The sequence below is a fragment of the Delphinapterus leucas genome, chromosome 14 (assembly GCF_059928025.1).
Source record: "Delphinapterus leucas isolate spDelLeu-1000000601 "Yukka" chromosome 14, BTC_Dleu_Yukka2, whole genome shotgun sequence".
Lineage (NCBI taxonomy): Eukaryota > Metazoa > Chordata > Mammalia > Artiodactyla > Monodontidae > Delphinapterus > Delphinapterus leucas.
The window spans coordinates 12,811,124-12,831,701 of NC_143142.1; the positions used below are offsets into that span (position 1 = coordinate 12,811,124).

The window sequence follows — 20,578 nt, forward strand, 5'->3', positions numbered from 1 at the left end:
TATGATTTTAGTCTGGAGTGAGTGGTGATGGACTATAAAGAAATGAAATACATAATTTTTTTCTACCTCAAACACATGCACACAAGAAAATTCAAATAGCAGTGTGAGTCTGGCCATGATTAGTGGTTACAAACAAGAAGGGTAACAGTATTATACTGCAAATAGGAAAATACTCATTGGTGTATAATAGCATTCATTTCTCAGATATTTATTGAAGACCTATTACTTTAGAGCAGAACATAAAGCATATTACATAATAGGCACTTAAATATTTGTTGAATATTGCCAGTAAATAAGGTAGATAACTGTGTCTGCCCCCAAATTGCTCATAGCCTCTTGGGAGAAAAGAGCCACAGAAATGATTCATTACAACTCAGTGGAGAAAGTACAGAGTTGTAGATGTTAGAATGCTTTGCTGATCTGGGACAGAAAGGATGAATAGAATTAAATAGAGGAGGAAGGGATATAATGGGATAGGCAGGGATTCTAGGCCAGAGCAGGGTTAGTAGTGATTAATGGTAGTGTTTAGTACAGAAGTTCTCACTCTAGGATCTGCTTCAGAGTTCATCAACACTATGGAATTGTATGTAGTATTTTGCTTTTCCTTGAGTTTTTTGAGAAAGAGTCTATAATAACTTTCATTAGATTTTTTTTAAACATAGAATCATGACCCCAGAATGATTGAGAACCAAGAGCTTATTAGTACCACAATATATTATCTGCTCCTGAGCCAGCACAGTCCCAGGTATCAATCAGGTGGTAGAACTGTCTTTCTTAGCAAAGCCACGTCTCATCACATTTCTTCTCGTAACTTAAAGGACAAAACACCAGATGGAAATACTTTCTGTATTGCTTAGTCTTGGAGGCTCCATGTGTATCTGTATACGTGTGTGTGTGTATCTGTGTGTGTGTGTGTGTGTGTGTGTGAGAGAGAGAGAGAGAGAGAGGGAGAAAGAGAGAGAGAGAGAGAGAGAGAGGGAGAGAGAAAGAGAGAGAGAGAGAGGGAGAGGCAGAGAGTTTCTCTTTTGGACCAGCCACAGTTGAGATTTAAGAGACTGAGGAGTGTAAAAATTGATGGTGATAGTTGCTGAGTTCTTTTTACCTGTTTTTGAGTAAAAAGAAACTTTGCCTTCATACTTAACCATATCTACATCTAACTCAGCAATTCTTTAATTCTCTATTGAGTTGCAGGTCAGGGCAGAGAAAGGGGGCACATTCAGCGTCTTCATTAATTTGGTCCCAACCTTCTCTGAGGTACTTGGTGACTTTGCTAACTTTCTGCCACATCACTGGTGACAGTATGACTTTTGACGACTCCCTTATGCAGAAATAAGTCAGTTGCAAATCCAAACTGTGTTAAAAACACTGCTCATTCAGTGCAATTGTGTGTTTTCATGTTTTCCTTTCAGTGAGAGGGAAATCACTGATCACATAGAAGCTGATTAGTGGTTGAAAATCACGTAAATCATTCATGACTCTCATTTGGAACCAGATGATTTTGGATTGAAGAATCAGTAGTTTCCATGGCTGTTTTGTGTATTAGTGATAATAACCTTTTGTTGACTTTGCCTGACAAAGAAATATGATCTGTAGTGGAAACTCCAGGAGATACATTAGCACAGAGAGTTAGGCTCCCAGCATTTTCATTAGCTTTTTGCCTTTTGCCATTGTCCTTGAGTGGTCTTGGCTGTGCACTGCTGCTCTTCCACTCCAATCCCTCATTTGTTCTGGAATGAAAACAGTAAATAGAATTTGTGGGTTTTACTTCATAGAAGGGCAAGGGTTTTGAACCAAACTTTGTACATTGTCCTCTTTGATCAGAAATATTTTATGTTTTTCTTTCATATTATACTGTCTAAAGCCTTGAAGTTTTTTCTATTCATAACCTGTAAATTCATGTTTTCTCTGTTGTTGAATAAATGATTCTTTTGAATTCTGACCTTCAAGACTTATGAGATAATGAAGTGGTATTTATTTAAGTGAAGATGTGGGTCAGTAGAAGACATTGTTTAATGTTTGATGTGATTCTGTACATGTCCTATTGCTTTCATTCTAAGCATTTTTGATTTTAAGATACACCTTCAATTTAATAACAGCTTTTGGAGAATAAAGAAACATTAATCAATTACAAGATAGATCTGGGCTTTAAAAATGAGTAAAGAACTGAGGAAATGTGACAGTATATATGTAGTCTACCTAAAAAACACAGTTAAGTCCCTTAACTAGGGAATAAACTGTGGCGATTTTATTTTTCAGTTTTGCTTCTTGAGCACTTTCACCTTATTGTGTATTCCATATTTTCTATTCTAACTTTAATGGAGTCATATAGTCTTTAACCCTAAAAAGCAAGTTCACTTATCATCCTAGGAAAACAGACTGGTTACTTTGAATATGATTTTTTTTTTTCATTGTGAGCAAGGAAGATTGTTGTAGAAGTTCATTTTCAAAATAAAACTAGTTGAAGCAAGTGACTTTTTGATGAGACACTGCTTTAGATTGGCTCTGCCCATAGGGAGTTACATTGTGGCCAGCAGAAACTATTGCCATTTACTAATGCAAATCTGTAATGATTTGGGCGAAGGCTTGAATTGTTTCCATCCTCCTTGATGGAGTGGAAATTACAGAGCCAAAAGCCACGTGCAGAATTACCTGAATATTCAACAAAGAATTGCTGTGCTGCTCTTTTGCTGGTAGGTAGAACCTTGTATGGAAGAATTATATCCACCTTTCTGACAGGTTTTCTTACAAAATATGTATCATTTCATTGAATAGTATTAGAGATTACTGTATTTCATCAGTTTCAAAATGCACATTTTCTCCCACATTTTTATATTGTTAAAATTAGGGATGCTCTTTACAAATGATGGCATCTCACAATTGACTGGAGTTATGATATAGTTGTCATCTGCCTGTACTCTAGTGAACTTGAGCATAGCTACTTATATTGTTGTCACTTCAGCTGAATTGTGTGCACCTTGGGTATTATATGAGTTGAGTTCAGTTGCCATTAACATGTCTTCAGAAAGAGCACCCTGTGATTTGACACGGGAAAACAATGTACACAAAACGGCATGAAAACAGAAGCGGGGCACAATTTAGATATGAAGAAAGCAAAATATTCATTACTGAAGAAATGACTGCAGTTCCTCATTTTTTTGCAAAGCCATAATCAAGTGCTTTACCATGTCTACAAAAGGAAAATACCTAATTAGAAGAGGCTGTGCTATGCTTTTATTACCGAAATCCCTGCTAAAGAATTGACTACCACACACCAAGCAAGAAAGATCCAGTATTAAAACTTGCAAAAAGGGTGTCAGTGGCTTGGAAGAATATCTCTGAAGTACTCTTAAGAAATGCTGCCTATATTCCCAACATTCTTGATCACACAAAAGTTAATATAGAAGTGTGATTGGATTTGAAGCAATTCAAAAGTGTAAGATGTTTCAGGAATATATCAACCAATTAATTCTGATTTTTTTTTACATGTATAAGAATAATACATAATAAAAATCTATACCCAAAGTCAGAAAATTCTTTCAGTAAGTATAGTGTAAGAATTTTAAGTACTAGGAAAACATTTTGACAGTTTAATTGGTGATGTTTTTATTTTCAGTGGTGGATCTTATCTGTGATTATTAATTCAGCGACTTGCTAATTTGTTATTGAAACTGTATTCTTGATGTAATTATTGTAGGTGCCTAATGGATAAGAACTTCGTTAGGATTGGGAAGTGGTTTGTCCGGCCCTATGAAAAAGATGAAAAGCCGGTCAACAAAAGGTGAGTCTTTAGAATTCTTTTGGGTTTTTGGTTTCTTTTGCTTGACCACAGCTATCTTTGGGGAAGAGGTGAATGGAGGAAGTAGCTTTTATTTATTTTCCAATAATGTTAGTAGTTTAGATGTTTGAAATAGATTCCTGGATCACATTTTATTAAATACTCTATTATTAAATTTTTGTGGAATATTAAATCTTGACTAGAAAAATGATTATCAGTAACCCATGTCTAAGTCCCTTATAACCACACTATTTGGAATTGAATTACTCTATTTTGTTATTTTCATTATTCTAATTTATCTTTCTTCCTTATAGTGTTATGTGGCATAACTTTAAATCAACAGTCGAGTGAATTCAAATGGTGACAGTTTTTGTAGAATTGTTTGATGCCCCTTAAAAGTCAGTCAACACATCCTTGGCAGTTGTCAAACCAGAACTGGGAATTACTTCTCTAAATAATCCTAAGCTTTTAACCATCATTTATTATATGCATGGCTTTAAAGGCAGCCTTTGATACTAAACAAATACGGAGTTTTAGATCAATCAAGCCAAAATCAAAAATGAAAACCATCAAAATCTAATATTTATCTCACTTTCCTTTGAACACAGTGTAGATTTAATTGGAAGTTGGTGACTATTTCTTTTTTTGTAGAGCTGGGTACACAATCTTGATTCTATTTTACTATCCATGAACTTGCCCTAAGCTAAGGGTCCCAGCTTCTGGCTGCAGACAGGTGCTCTTGAAACCTTATGTGGTAGATTAGATCTTTTGGAGAGCTGGCCAGAATTTCAGCTGGCTACTTCTGCGACTTCTTCCTGTAAGAGATTTAATAGCAGCCTTCTCTCCAGCCTGTGTGTCTCAAAGCTTTGATGAAGTGGTTGTGTTAAAGCTTTGATGAAGTGATTTCTGAGCAATGTAACCACTTCCTCATTAACTAAATCTAATTTATGAAAATTGGGATTTCTTTTTTCAAATCAGATAAATTAGGGCCTGGCTTTTTTTTTTTTCCCCCCCAAATCACCATGAACTTCCTTGAAATATTTCCCCCTTTTTAGTACATTTAGGATTTATTAAAAATTATATTTAAGTAGACAGTAGGTATTATGTGTATCAAAGTTTGCCTGAAAAGGATAATACAGATTTTAGAAAAAGGTACTAGTGTGCATGGGTGTGATTCTGTTTACAGATGCTTTGATTGATGGAGAGGAACTTTTTTTTTCCTTTTATTTTTATCGATTTGGTCTAACTAATGAATGTTTCATGGACATAATTCATCTTAGCATTTTCCTAAAATTTACAGAGGACTTAGATTTTCCTACTGGTTAAAGTTTGGGCTTTCATTGTCGAGGAGTCTGAATGGTTATATATGGATTTGCTTTAGTACATTGTTCTTCTTTGCCATTCCTAGTGTGCCTCTCCATGCGTGGTGTGCATTCTCACAGCTGGTCACTGATGAATTGACTGAGCCAGTCCTAAAACTTTTGATCAATAGGTATAGATGTTTGTGTGATGATTTGAGAGGAATTTGGGGATGAAGAAGAAACGTAGAAATAAAAAAGGGATTGAAGGAGTAGCAATTAGTATTTTAATGTAAAAAATAATGTTTAAAAGTCAGATGTGCTTAATGATCTTTGTATAGCTTGTATATCTTTATACTTTATTTAGATACTCAGAGTCTTCCTAACTTAAGCAAGCCAGATGTAAATAATACATGTAATATATTTGGATATTTGATTTTGTGTAAAACTGGGAGGCTGTTGATTTCTGAGGAATGTAATTAAGTTATTTTATTATTTTTAAGACTTTATATTTGTGGTTGAACCTCGTGGAACTTCGTTTTCTTGTAGTGTAGAAATATTGATTAAAAAAACTATTTTAGAAGACTTTAACAATTAGAAAACATTTTAAAGCAAAGATTCAATTTAAAAATTCGGCATTTGCTATAATAAAACTTTATTAGGTGTAATGACTTTTCCACTCATTCTCTGAGTGGAAAATAGAGCATCTTGTTGGATGTTGAAACAGGATCTCAGTGCTTAAGTCATTTTGGATGGACAGAGTGGCCCTGTAGAGGAGGGCATTTAGAATAAGAAGAGTTGGGATCACATCCCGTACCTCTCTTTACAAGTTATTTGCTTTTAGAAAAGTTGTTTAATTTTTCTGGGGTGAACTTTTATTTTTGCTGTTATTGAATTGATAATAATTAGTATCTTAGAGGGTTATTGTGAAGATTAAATGAGTTAATTTATGTGGCTAGTTTATAATTTAGTTGAGAAAAAGCAAGAACAAATTAATCTTCTTGAAGCTTTTTTTTTTTTTTTTTTTAGTACATACCAATTTAGTAACCAGGGGAGAGGAAAATTTGCTGCCCAGTGTTAAACACATTGTATATACACATTAATATTTTTAGGAATTCTCTTATTTGATACCATTAGACCTAGATAAAAGGAATACACTTTTAAAGTAATGATATTAGCCTATAGATACTTCTTTTCAATAGATTAAAAAGACGATCTAACACACTATTTTATGTAAGCTAAAGTAATTCTAATAGTGGCGACAAATGAATATATTGATGATTAGGTTTCACCTGTTCGATTAATAGCATATTATTTTTTGAGCTATCGTTTCTCTCCATATTGATAGCAAAACTAAATCATTTGCTGGTGGACTAAAAGAGTTCTCAGTGTTAGATATGAGATGAAGTTTGGGATATTTATAGAAATTTGACCAGGCAGTTTCAAAAAGATAAAAGAAATTTATATCGGTTTTTTGCTATAGTAGCATATCTTTTGTTACTCATCCTTGGGAATATAATAAGTAGGAAAGAGAACTTGGCTTTGTCCTAAAGAGTTGTGGCAACTAACATCAAGCATACAAAATTTCTGATTTCTAAGGTATGTTGAACTTGAAAAAGCCTTTGCTTTCAGAATATTCTTAAAAACAAACCAGTAAAAAAATACGTTCTTTTAAAATAATTTAGAAATTGTTCCAATGATGGAGTTTCTTTCTATTGGAAAGGTGTTTATTTTCTAATTTAGTCTAGTTTCAACCCACATTTGACTACCACAGAATTTGAAGTTTATAATTCCTTAGTCTTTGAGTGCCAATTTTAGCAAAATAATTGATTGCCCCCAATAACAGTTTGGACCTTTGATCTTTCCTAGTATCAGGTGTACAGTAGCTGAGTTAACACAAATACCAACTTGCCAGTGCATTTTCTGAATTAATTCACCATTTCTTCCTTGTGAGCAAACCTGCGCCACTCTGGGGTGATACTCCAAATAGCCTCACATGTTTTCAACTATTCTCATTATTTTTGTGTGTGCTGTTAACAGATGCACACGCACATACACGATGGGAAGTATATTACTTTGGGTGCTTTTGTGTCATTTCATCTGGATATTTTCTTGACTCTTAAGCCTGAGATTATTTCTTTAACTTCTTTTTTTATGTTCTCACACTGCCTAATGTGCAAGAGATGCCCTTGTCTTTTGGTTTTAGTAGCAAAAATCAGTTTTTGTGTAACAAGATGAAATATTTTGATGTAGGAGAATATTTTTTAGCACTTTAAAACTTTCATTCCCTCTTTTTCCTCACCCTCCCCTATCGCTTCACCTCTTCTTGTTTTCTTTCCCATCCTCCTCTTTCCTGTACTTCCCTTATATTATAGCCCAGTCATCTGTGTTTCCTTCTTGAGGTGCAAAGATGAAAAGTCAGGGAAAGGGGTCTCTCATTAGAGGGTAGACAGACATGTAAACAATTACTTACAGTGTGAAAGATAAAGGGAATCTCTTATTACTGTCCAGAAAAATTAAGGTCATTAGTGATGTGGTACCTTTAACAGGGACTAGCCAATGGGAAATTCATAAATAAAAGTAATGGGACAACTTGGATTTATTAATCAACATAATAGTTTTACCATATTTTTTGTCTGTTTTTGGTGGATCTATAAAATAATGTAGTCATTTTCTGCTGGTTTATTTGATGGAAGATATACCAAAAGGTTCTGTGTATTTCGTCACTTGAATTTGAGAATTGTGTGAAAAGTGAGAAGACAGTGAGGTTAGAGTCCTGGGGAGCATCTACATTTACAGGATGGGTAGAGAAAAAGGAGTACATAAAGGAGACTAGGAAAGGTCAGTGAGAAATGAGAACCAGGAGGATCGGTGTCACCAAAACCATGAATTTTTAAAGTTTCAAGATTAATCAGCTGTGTCTACCAGAGAGACCATATAAAATACACTCTAAAGGGCAGTTATGCAGCCATGATGGACATAACATGAGCCGTTTCAGTGCAGTAGTCAATTCCAGGTTGCAGTAGTGAATTTCAGGTTGCAGTAGCCTGAGTTACAAATGGCAGTTGAAATGAAGATAGGAACGTAGACTTCTTATTATATTTTGTTATAAGTAGCTGCAAAGTAGAAAACTGTTGGATCTAGGAAGGGAGGAGACAAACTTTTAATAAGAGCCTATGATAAAACTAAGTGGTACTGTCTTTTGTTTTTAGAAGTATCTTTCATGTACCAGGCACTCTGCTTTGTACTTTCACACATTATGCATAGAGTGTCAAATTGAAAGACCAGCTCAACCAGAGGTAGCTTGTTTACTTTTTAAAAATTACTTTTTTTCTTAATAACTGAAAGGCAATTATCACTGTTAGTTTTTGTTTTTTGTCCTATTAGCAGTCTAAAAAGTACACAATAAAAACTTATATCCTGAATATCAATAATTTATTTTCACAGTTTAAATATATACTGTCAGTTTCAAAAAGGATTTTAAACACCTTACAGTAAGAGGTACACCTTTAAAAAATGTATATATCGGGCTTCCCTGATGGCACAGTGGTTAAGAATCCGCCTGCCAATGCAGGGGACACGGATTCGAGCCCTGTTCCGAGAAGATCCCACATGCCACGAAGCAGCTAAGCCCATGCGCCAAAACTGCTGAGCCTGCGCTCTGGAGCCCACGAGCCACAACTACTGAGCCCGCGTGCCTGGAGCCCGTGCTCCACAGCAGGAGAGGCCACCACAGTGGGAAGCCCGTGCACCACAACGAAGAGTGGCCCCCGCTTGCCACAACTAGAGAAGGCCCGCGCGCAGCAACGAAGACTCAACGCAGCCAAAAATAAATACATTTATTTTAAAAATGTATATATATACTAGAGAGGTTTTGTGAATATCATTGTTGTAATTCCTCCTAGAGGACTGAAACTAAGCTGGAAACAGAGCTCTCCTTGATCACCGGTCCATCTAGAAATATGGATGATCTTCCATTAACTGTCTGACTTTGTGGGACTTACTGAATCCCTCTGGACTTTAGTTTTAGCATTTATCATTTCTAAAATAATTTTCAGTTTTTCGATTCTCTGATTCTAGGGAAATTGTAGAATCTAGGCATGTCTCCAGAAAGTACATAATGTACTTTATAAGTATTTGGTTTACTTCTTTGATGTTTTTGGAGTGTTAGAGGATATTATAAAAATAAAGATTTATTAAGAGTGGTTCTTAGAAAGTATTAAATTCCTATCTGAGAACCTGACAGGAGAGAGTGACAGTGTACTTCATGTAGAGTTTTATTAATAGTTGTGTAAGTTCGAAGTATTGTTATAACTTAATATTTATGGCTAAAGAATATAGAACGCTGTGAGTGCTAAGATGAAATACTAAATTATGTAACTGTGAAGCTTCCTCTTTGTTATAATGTTCATATCTGGTCTGTTGTTACAGTCTTCTGCCTGTCTGGGTCTTCTGACTTCAAACTGCTTATGTTTCTAATCCCTCTGCTCTGTGTATCCTTCTGTTAGTCTACTTTTGGTGAAGCACTCTCCCACATAAGAACATAATGTGGCGTCAGTGTTTAGGATGTTACCCGAACTTTATCGGGCATTCCTGTTCCCCAGTCGAAGCCTTTTGTCTAGCCATAGTTGCCCTTCACAATTCCTAGCATAGTCTAAACTCCTTTTCTCTTTTGTTCGTGTTTTTTTTTCCCCCACTCTTTCTGTCTTCCCTGGCAAGTTAACTTTGATCTCTCCTCTTTGAGCTGCTCCCCTGAGGCATCTTTTCTAGCTGTTTGTTTCTGACATTTTACCTCTATATTTATCAATAGTATGTTTTTACTGTTCTTTTGAATTTTATTTTATTATTTTAAAAATTTTATTTTTCTCTTGAATTTGTACTAAGGAAGATGAGAATTTACTCTCCTTCCTCCTTTTCCCATTCCTTCATTATTCCTAAATTGAATCTTTAAAACAGAATCATACTTATTTTGGTGTTTACTATACATCATTATTTCTCCTTTTATTCTATTCAGCATCTATTACAATCCCTAGTACAAAGGATATTACAGGTTTGGAGGAACTGAATGGAACTTCTTTCTGTTGTAAATCTATTTAGTTTTCTAGGATCAAAGTAAAAAATGAGGTCTTAAAACTCATTTAATGTAAAACAAAATATTGAGTGATGTCATTAAGACAACATTCTCTTTATCATTCTTATTTTAAAAGATGATCCTTTAAAATATTATCTTTTATAAATGGGTTAAAATCCTTGTTTCTTATAATTGTCAGTTTTGCATGAGTTTTTCCTCAGTATTATTTCTTATTGAATGGTTTGTTCAAGTTTCAAGTTTGAGCAGTTGGGCTCTTTATGATGGTTACTTTAATTCAAGTATTCCCTAGTAGAAAGCATACGTTATATACCCTGTTGGACTTTGTCCCCCATTGCTAGCCCATGAATTGCAATTCTGCTAGTGGAAGCAGACTCAACACATTTTGAGATCTTAACAGGCCTCATAGAAAGGAGGGCTCTCTAATTGGTTGCACACAGAAGAGGGAGCATTGTTGGGGAACATTTGAAGGATTATTATGTATCACTGAAATTGACCAGTGTTGTTTACAGAGTTTATCTGGTACTGAGAATCTAAGAAAACAAAGGAACGTCTTAGTATGTATAACTGAAGACAGTTGACTAAAGTATTTCTATGTTAGATGAATTTTTAAAAAATAAAAGACTGTAGAAGGTAAGTTTCACTGAATGAGAAAATTGTACTATTAGCTGGAGAATTTTGAGTTTGTCTCAATGGTCTTTAAAGTATTCTATCAATTTCATTGTAGCATGCCACCTCCTCTCCTTTGTTTCTTACTTAACATTTCAAGATCTAGAACTGAAGCTTTCTATCACAGTATGGTTCACATTCCTGAAATAAATAACAGCTTTCTTCTGCTAATGATTTGCTGTGTCCTTAAGTATTTCTAGGCCTTGATTTCAACTACAGTTTCTTAGGGAAAGAATAAGACATTGTGATAGCCCATAAACACCCAGTTTGTGAAAACAGAAAAATTGGGATTATATGCTTTTACTTTTCAACTTTATCCCAGTAGCCCTTCCTTTTCCCAGTCTCTAAAAACTTATAGTACTGGTTTGGGACACATGATTATGTTCAAGTATTAAATTAAACATGTACTGTCTTGTATTACCCTTGATCATTTTAAGCGTGTTTTGTAGGTTCAAAAAGGTAAATTACAATACTAAGGGACACTACTTTAATAATGGCAAGGCCTCCCTGTCCCCCAACCCTTAGAAACACATGCTGTTAAAAATACCCAGTGAAGACTCAATAAAATACTTGCTAAGTACATTTCAAACCAGAGGATGCTTTAGTTGAAGTATATTATGGATACGTTCGAACGTGACTGTGTGTTTGAAGTACAATACAGGGTATGTTCTGTAGCTGCTATAGAACAAAGCATTCTGTATTTGTGCTTTGATTTTCTGTAAACTAAGCTTCCCAAGTTTCAGAGCTCTTTTAATTCTTCTGAGTATATCATGGAGAAGCCTTCAGTTGGGCCATTGGCACCTTGTGTATCTGATCTCTTTTAAGGATGCATGCAGTACTCCTGCAACTCCTTTGAACAAGTCAGTTATTTTCAGAAACAGCTGAAGTTACCGAGCAACCAAGTTGGAGCTGAACCTGGGGTGAGGCAGATGAGTAGGGGCCAATCATCCTGACCCGCAGTGTAAGTATTCAGAATCATAAATATTGACTTCAGGAATTAGAACTTTTTGTGCATGCGACTTTTTTAGGAATCTGATGCACATACATATACATTATTACAAATATTATTGATGGGAGTAAATGACAGAAGTTTGGAACTTCGTTATAACTCCTAGTTATGTTCTCAGTGAACACAGTCAAACTGATCCACTTACTATATCCTGTGTTTCTGTTCCTGTGTTTTTTAAACTCTGAGTAGGAATAATAATAAAGGTATAATGATGTCTACCTTATATAGGTTGTTTTGAGGATTAAATGAGATAATGTGAAAGTCTAAATAATTAGACAAATTATTTAAAGCCTGTTTCATAAATTTCTTCCTAGATTCTTATAAAGCACTTTATATACTATTCACTATATTATGAATGAAACCATTCAACTTTTCAAAATTAAATGGTCATAATTCAGGAATAGCATTATGTATCATTTTATTTTTCCATTTTCAGATCATTTAATATTATTTATATATATGAAAGTTGTATAATTTATATAAACCATGCATTAAAAGCAGATGATAGAACTTCCATAAAATTCACCTCCTTTACACCAAGTATTTTCATAGGTTTGATTTTGGTCTCATATACATATGTAGTTATAAAGAAGCCTGTTGACTATTAAGGTTCACTATAAAGCGTGAGAGTCTATTTTCCATATTTCACATAGAAAATACACTTCTAGGTAATGTTAAGCCAAGTGTCTTTAGTAGTAAGGTGAGATAGCTACCCTGGATAATAAAAGGAGGCAGCATAGGTGAAAAGTGACCCAGACAGAAATGGATCCAGCAGTCACAATTACCAGATGAGGAAAGAAGGAAGCTCCTTACAAACCACCACCACTTCCAGGATTTTCTTCTCACTTGGATAGGTATCATTCAGACCTTCTAGAAACATATTTATGCGCTTGCTTTTTACTTTGCTTTTTCCCCTACCATTCCTCATAAGGGTACCAAAAAGGGGAACGTTTTTCCTATGCTTTTTCCTTCTTAAACACATTTATCACTTATGTAGCTTGAAATGAGAAGAATGGTCTAGATAAGAATATTTGATATGGAGTGAAGAATAATAGAAAAAAATAGTGGGAGGTTGAGGATAAAATAAATTGTTATCTATATTTTTAGTTTACTGGCATATCTGGCATTAAAAGTACTAATTATACAAATGTGGCCATTTGTTCTTAGCCCTGTGTTTAATGAATAATATTAAAATGTTTCCCTGGAGGGAATTTAATTCCATATTACTCACTTTTTAAAGCTTTCCTTTATACTGCTTTGTTTGAAGAATGTGTTCATAAGTCATTCCAAACGTCTTAAAAAAATCTGTCATGTATTTTCCTATAACAAAAAGATTGAATGTATTTATTAAAAATAGTAAAATTCAGAAAACCACATAGAATTATGAGAGTTTAATTGAATTCTAACACATAGATATGTCCTTTATTTGAACATAGTAATGTATATGGAGTCTTTCTTGATACTTTATATAGTCCTATATTTACATCCCTCCATAGTGCTTGATGATTACTTAGTGAATTCTTGAAAATTTAGCTTTTAAAAATAGAGTTATTTCTAGATACACTGGAAAAGGGTCACTTCAGCACACTAAAGTATAATTTACAGAAAGGTAAAATTCAGACTCTAATGCAAATACAAAATGAACAAATGGCATACATTTTAATCAACTCATTAGTTAGTGAAAGAACAGGTAAGATGTGAAAACCAGTTCAAAGAGTATTTGAGTAGCTAGGTTTTTCTAGAAAATTAATAGATATATATGTATCTACAACTTAGTAGCTGTTTGAACAAAAAATGAACATAAATTGAAAGGATAAAATGTATTTTCTTCTTACCCAGAATTGCTGATAAATAGGACATGTATGCCTGTTGAGCACTGTACAACTTCTCAAACCTTGGAATCAGATTGGATGCTACTACTCTCATTTCCTGTGCATATTGATTTTACTTTATGTCATAGTCACAGCTGAGGGCCCCCCCCGCCGCCACCAAATTTAAAATATCCCACCACATCCATGTGAATTTGCTGCAGTGTTTTGGGGGATTTGGTGCACAGCTGAGGAACTGAGGCACTAGATAATCCTTGGATGGGCATTTCCCCTATATGGCATTGAAAGGACAAGCTGTCTTCCATTGACCTTACTTCAAAGTTTTGAATAAATCTCTCTTATTTATTTAGCTAGCCGCGTCAGGTCTTCATTACAGCACACGGGATCGTCTTTGAGGCATGCGGGATCTTGCGTTGTGGCGCGTGGGCTTCTCTGTGGCGCGTGGTTCTCTCGTTGTGGCGCACGGGTTCCAGAGCGCATGGGCTCTGTAGTTTGCAGCACGCTGGCTTAGTTGCCCTGCAGCATGTGGGATCTTAGTTCCCTGACCAGGGATGGAACCCACGTCCCCTACATTGGAAGGTGGATCCTTTACCACTGGACCACCAGGGAAGTCCCTTGAGTAAATGTCTTAAAAAGTCCCCTGAGGAGCTTCTAATGAGAATTGTCAAATTTTCCTTCGAAAACAGCTTGAGGGATGGGGTGTTGTCATTGATTGTCCTGGTAATGTCCATGATTAATAAACGACACTGTGTTTATCCACAATCCCTGCCCAGTGTATTGACTGTTCTAGTAGGCCAGTTAATCATGCTGCTGTGATGCACTAGAGCTGTAGCATAGCAGATTCTTGAACTTTTTGTTGTCAAAACACCTGTAAACGTTACTGAGCACCCAAAAGAGCTTTTGTTTATTGGGTTATACTTATCAATATTTACTCCAAAGAATTAAAACTGAGAAAAGTTAAAATATTTATGAGTTTTTAAAGTAACAGTAACAAACCCATTATATGTTAACACAACCTTTTTAACTAAAATAACACTTTTCTAAAAGAAAAAAATATTTAGTCAGAAGAGTGGCACTGTTTTTGCAAATCTCTTTAAACTCTGGCTTAAGGGAAAACAGCTGTATTCTTGTGTCTGCTTCTGCTTGTAGTCTGTTGTGACATCACACACGATGTAGCCTCTGGAAAACTCCATTGTGCGCTTGGAGAAAATTAGAGTGAAAAGGATAAATAATGTCTTCATGTTATTTTGAAAATAGTTTTGACCTGCTGCCTGCTCGGCATTCCAGTACTTTAAAAAATTTCAACAAAGATGTGGTTTGTCTGCATTTTATTCTTAGGCTGGAGCAGGTAAACTTTTCCTGCAGATGGTAAATATTTTCAGCTTCGCAGGGCATATGGTTGCTGTCAAAACTAGTCAGGTCGACATTGCACTGTGAAAGCAGCCATAGACAGTATGTAAGCAAATGGGCAATAGATTGTTCCAGTAAAATTTTATTTTACAAAAAATAGGTGACCGTGAAATGGAGCAGGACCCTGTGGTCCTCCCCCCGCTCCCACCCATGTCCTCAGCCTGCCTTTTTTCTGTGGAAAAACTTTAGCCAAAGAATAAGTTTATCAGAGAAGTGAGAAAATGCAGAAACAAAGGAAAACAGTCAAAGGAGACCAAATAATAATAATAGTTTACTCATTAAGCAAAGTCAAGGACCTTTAGCTTCTCCTCAAGGGCTATAGATAATATTCTGAGCCATACCCTGTGAGCTGTCTTATAGATACTAAAACCCCAGCAGGTGAAAGACGTTAACTACATGATGACCAGACTGTAGCCATGACATAAGCTACAGTTCCGAGAAATGACCTCAAAGAAATGGGAACAAACCGATCCTGGAACTGAAGATTAACTGTACTTAAAACAATCAAGATGACGACGCTGGTCAGACCACCGATGACCAATTTCAAGATGACTGTCAGAGCTGACTGTGCTGTTTCTACCTGTACTCCCTTCCCTCTGTCTATAAAAGCTCTTGCCCACTGATTGTCAGTGGCAGGGAGTCGGCCTTTGGACAGGAGTCTGCCCTGCCCCTGGTAGCCAGCATCCGAAATAAAGCAAACTTTCCTTTCCACCAACTTGCCTCTTTATTGGCTTTAGAGTGATGAGCAGCCAGACCCCCACTTTCGGTTACAACGGGATGGAATTGGCCCTGGTACCTAACTTTGCTGACCTCTGCCCTTAAGAGGAAATTTGCTGTCCAGATACGCTGAAGTGGTTAGCTGAGAAGCCACACAGCTAGAAAGCTGAGGATTCAGATCTAGGCATTTCTAGTTTCACAACTATTTTTCTCAGTTCTTCATGCTGTCTTCACTAATAAGGTTAATGATTATACCTTTAATGTAGGAGGAGTGATTATTGATTAGAAATAAATTTTTAAGGTAAAAATTTATCTGATTACAAAGTTATATAAGGGCTAGAATTTAGAATCTTCATAGATACCCGAGAAATGATTGGATGAATATGTGTCTTTGTCATAATAAATCTTATGCACAGCACAGCATTTTAATTCTTGTGATAATTCACTAAAATATACATACCTGAAAGTGTTTTCTTTTCAACTGATGAGCTCTCTGAGTAATTATTTTTATCTTATTTAAATTATTATGTGGAATGGGCAATACATGTATGTAGTATAAAATTTAAACAGCACAAAATTATATAGGCAAAAAAGTCTCTTCCCCAGTCACTGCCCAGCCAGCCAATTTCTCTCCTAGTGTTAAATCATACTACCTGTTTCTTTTTGTCTTTCCAGCGATTGGTTTATGCAGATATACAGTGTGTTGTATATATTTCCCTTTTCTATACACATAGTATAGCAAATGGTACCCATACCCTACCCATTGTTCCATCGCTTTATTTTACTTAATAGATAGTGATGATGTGTTGAAGATCAATCCAAGACATGCATATAGGACTATATAGGAAATTTTCTAATTTCAGAATTTGTTTGCTTTGTTATCTGTGTTCTGTGAGTAGCTTTTCTAACAGTTTTCTTTTTTGTTCTTTTTGGTTTTTTTAAAAAAAATCGTTTTGTTTTGGTATTTGGTTGACATAAGTAAGATAACTTGACAAAGTCCTGCTAAAGAACTTAGTATTATCAGGAAGGTAAGATATAAACACTTAAAGCAATTAGAGATAAGACACTATATATAATTAGTGTCTTGGTTTGTGGAATATTAAGTGCTAAAGGTGAAAGTTGGAAGATACTGATGTGGGTTCTAGTGAAGAGAAAAGATTCTTGAAGTTAAATGTGTTTTGTTAAATCTGAGGTTTGGATGACTTGGGGTAGAATCGTGGAAAGGAAAATAGCAGTAACAAAGACATGTACACAGTGGTGTCTCAAGGAAAGACTTGGCTTCTAGAGAGGAAAGTTCAGCTTAACAGCAATGAAGATAGGAAGAGATAACTTCTAATAAGAGAACTCCTTGAGTGATCTAGACAGTTAGATAGAAGTTCTGTGACAAAGTTCTAAATTAATGAAGCTTAGATTAATTGTGATGGTTCATGAGAATAGAGACTTAAACGTTGTTTTAGTAATGACTAAATAATTAGAATAGTTCCTTGTTAGAATTTAAGAATTGCAGAAGAGCCACCAATAAGCGTTGTCCTGAGAGTTAAAGATCTTAAACAAACAAACAAACAGGAATACCAAGCCTTCATTTGATGGCCCAGCCCAAACTTGCCACTAAATTATGGCAGTTCATGTATAACTTTTCCCTATTGCTCTTGCCTCCTTGCTTCTTCAGATTTTATTAACGTATCCTGGGACTGTTTTTAGTTAGTGCCTTTTGTATTGTCATATTTTGTCTCTTGCCAAGGATTTTAGCATTTACAACCTGCAGGCTCTTATTGCTCATGATAAATTTTTTTTGAACCTACGGTATGCCTCACATTATTGCAGTTGAGAAGCACCTAAGCCTTATTATAGCATTAAAGTGAATTTCCTTATAGTGCTCCCTGGTGCCACTATAGCCTCTCTGTATGGGTTTAATCAGTTGGTCTCTACTTGAAACTTGAAGAGAAGGCACCAGTAGAAAGGTAATCATGCTTCCCAGAGTCCACAGTACAGGTTTGGATGTGCTCTGAAAGACAAATTGAAATGGTAGAATAAAAAGCAACCAAGATAGAGATACTCAGTAAAACAACTTCAAGTTGGAAGGAAAGGGAGCTAGCTAATATTTGTTTAAGACTATTATTTATTGAGATACTGTGCTAAATGCTCAACATAAATTATTTCCAGTCTTCACTATATACCTGCAGCTTTGTGTTATTTACTTTGGTTTTACAGGTGAGAACGTGGAGACCTAGAGAATTTCAGTAAAAGACTAAGAAAGTGCCAGAGCTAAGAGCACATTTTCTGGGAGAGGGACAGGACCTTTCTGCATACTGCTTGCTAGGTACTTGTGTCTTGTTACTCCTCACAGCAACCCTGTGAGGTCAGTGATAGGAGCGGTCGTGAGAGATGGGGAGATGAGACTGCTATGGGGCAGAGCTAGATCTCTGTGCTACCAAGGCTCTTGCCCTTAATCTTAGCAAACAAATAATAAGTACTGTCTTCTTCCAAAACAAATAAAAAACAAACGATTCACTTTTTAGTTCCCGGGCTAACTGCAAACAATGGAAAAACTATTTGTGGAGAAGGGACACAAAGAGAAGACTGCAGAGATGGCAGTGCTCAAGGTTCTGAAGGAGATTCCTAATCATGCTTCTTCTGGACCTTGTTTGCACAATAAAGTCCCAAATAGGAAATTTCAATGCATATTTAGAAGGAAGAAAGAGGTTCCGGGCCTTGGGCATTGGTCAGGGCACTTGCCCTAAGGGGCTAAGCTGGAAGCTGCTCAGTTGACGGCTCCCTTGTGGTAGTTACATGGTTTGCATATTCCCCTAGAGCTGTCAAACTGGAAGTCTTTCTAGGTATCAGTTTGAATCCTTGGGTCAAAGGAATAGAGATCAGGGGTATGGAGAGGTGAATTTCTGTCTGTCTTTTGAAGCTTTGCCTAAATATTCAGTGACTGGTACTTCCCCCCACCCCCCCCCCGTACGCGGGCCTCTCACTGTTGTGGCCTCTCCCCTTGCGGAGCACAGGCTCCGGACGCGCAGGCTCAGCGGCCATGGCTCACGGGCCCAGCCGCTCTGCGGCATGTGGGATCTTCCCGGACCGGGGCACGAACCCGTGTCCCCTGCATCGGCAGGCGGACTCTCAACCACTGCGCCACCAGGGAAGCCCATCAGTGATTGGTACTTAATAGTAAATTTAAGAATACAATTTATTTGTGGCATTTAGCCAAATTTAGAATTACGGAGGAGAAAAATGTTACTTTCCCCTCTTTTATTCACTTATCTATTAGGTGAGGTATAAGAAAAAGAGCAGCATCCTTTCAAACCTCAAAAATTGAACATAGCTTAAATCCTTAAGAAAACTTTAATCCTTAAGAAAACTTTAAGTTTTAATATTTAACAGTATGTTTTTTTCCACGGGATGTGAAATGGGAGAAAAATACAATAGAGAGATGCATGTTAAGTTTTGAGAAAACTGCTTTGATAACCACATGACCCTTTTATTGGTCACATAAAGCTGGGAAGGACAATACAATAACAAACCTTATTTTTCTCTGATAATAGGATGGATGTTAAGCTACAAAGAATAATTTCAGGCATTCATATCCATCATTAGGAAGATCAATAATGGGGTTAGTATTTAGAGACAGAAAGTTCAACCATCAGTCAATTAAGAAACAGAAGACAGTATCCTAACCCCAGCAGAGTTGTAATTTATGTGATTGATAATAATTTTTTAATTTAATTAATTTACTGACATATGTTTGGAAAGCATTCTAATAAAACATTCAGGTCAAGGTCTGAGTATATATTTATTTACTTTTCTCAGTAATAGATTTTGGATTTTCACCAAGTTTATCTTTTATCCCTTATTTTTCTTCAGCAAATTAAACATTTCCAGAACTCTGTTAGATTGTTTTTGGCTGTTAATTATTTTTATTATAGGGAAATTAATTTTCACTCTATCTTACTTTTTTCTAGTTCCTGCTGCTCTTTCAGTGTTTGATGGATGCACTTAATGACTAAATGAGAGAAAAGTAACCTAAGACCAGTTAATATAAAATTGAGTCCAGCGGGATAGTTACCACACTGAGTAGTCTCATTCTTGTTTTCATAAGAAAGCTAGAATGTTGTAACTCAAATATACTTCCCAAGGTCACAGAGCTAGAGAGGCAGACTAGTAATCTTTTCTCCCCTTCTGTAGTTCATTGTACTTTCTGCTACGTTACATTGCCTTCTATAATTTAAGTGCTCATAAGTTTTTTAAAAATTGGAGGTTTAAAAAAATTATAAAAGTAATACATGCCCTTGAAAAAGTTAGGTAGTTTCGAAGGCAACAAAAACCTCCCTCTTCACCTCTTTTGCTCCCAGACTTGCACGAGTTAGTCCCTATGAATGGTCTTTTCTGTATTCTTTCAGAATTTTATTGGGAAGACTCTAATATTGTATCTCTGTAATAGTAATTTTTCTTTAATCTACCATAAAATTAAGGAAAATTAAACATTTTCCATCTTAATCCAATTTCCTAGCTTCCAAGTGTGGACTTTCAAACTACTCAGTGCTACTTTTTAATAAAAGAATCTGGATTCTTTTAATAAAAGAATCCGATTTGTTATGTTACTGGAGTTGGAAGGACCTGTGAGGTGAGAAAGTCGCCTTAGCTTTTAAAATAAGAGGTTAAGTGATTTGCGTAGAGCTCCACAGTATTTAATTCTGGTAAGTGATTCCAGATTTCTGTTCTTCCCACTAATCCAATACTGCCTCTCAACTCATCTTATAGGCTTAAAAGTGAACTGTATAT

At 35.8% G+C, this 20,578-nt stretch overlaps 1 protein-coding gene across 10 annotated transcripts in view; it reads left to right on the forward strand.

The window, feature by feature from the left end:
* MED13L (mediator complex subunit 13L) overlaps nucleotides 1-20,578 on the forward strand; it is a 297,294-nt gene that overhangs the window by 168,738 nt on the left and 107,978 nt on the right. For 9 of the 10 annotated variants that reach the window (XM_089894207.1, XM_022598127.2, XM_022598128.3 and 6 more), the window contains one exon: nucleotides 3,695-3,778. In XM_089894207.1, the coding sequence (XP_089750333.1) occupies nucleotides 3,695-3,778 (84 nt within the window). Of the gene's footprint in view, nucleotides 1-3,694; nucleotides 3,779-11,706; nucleotides 11,793-20,578 lie in introns of those variants that run through there. The other variant, XM_089894212.1, reaches the window with a different exon arrangement.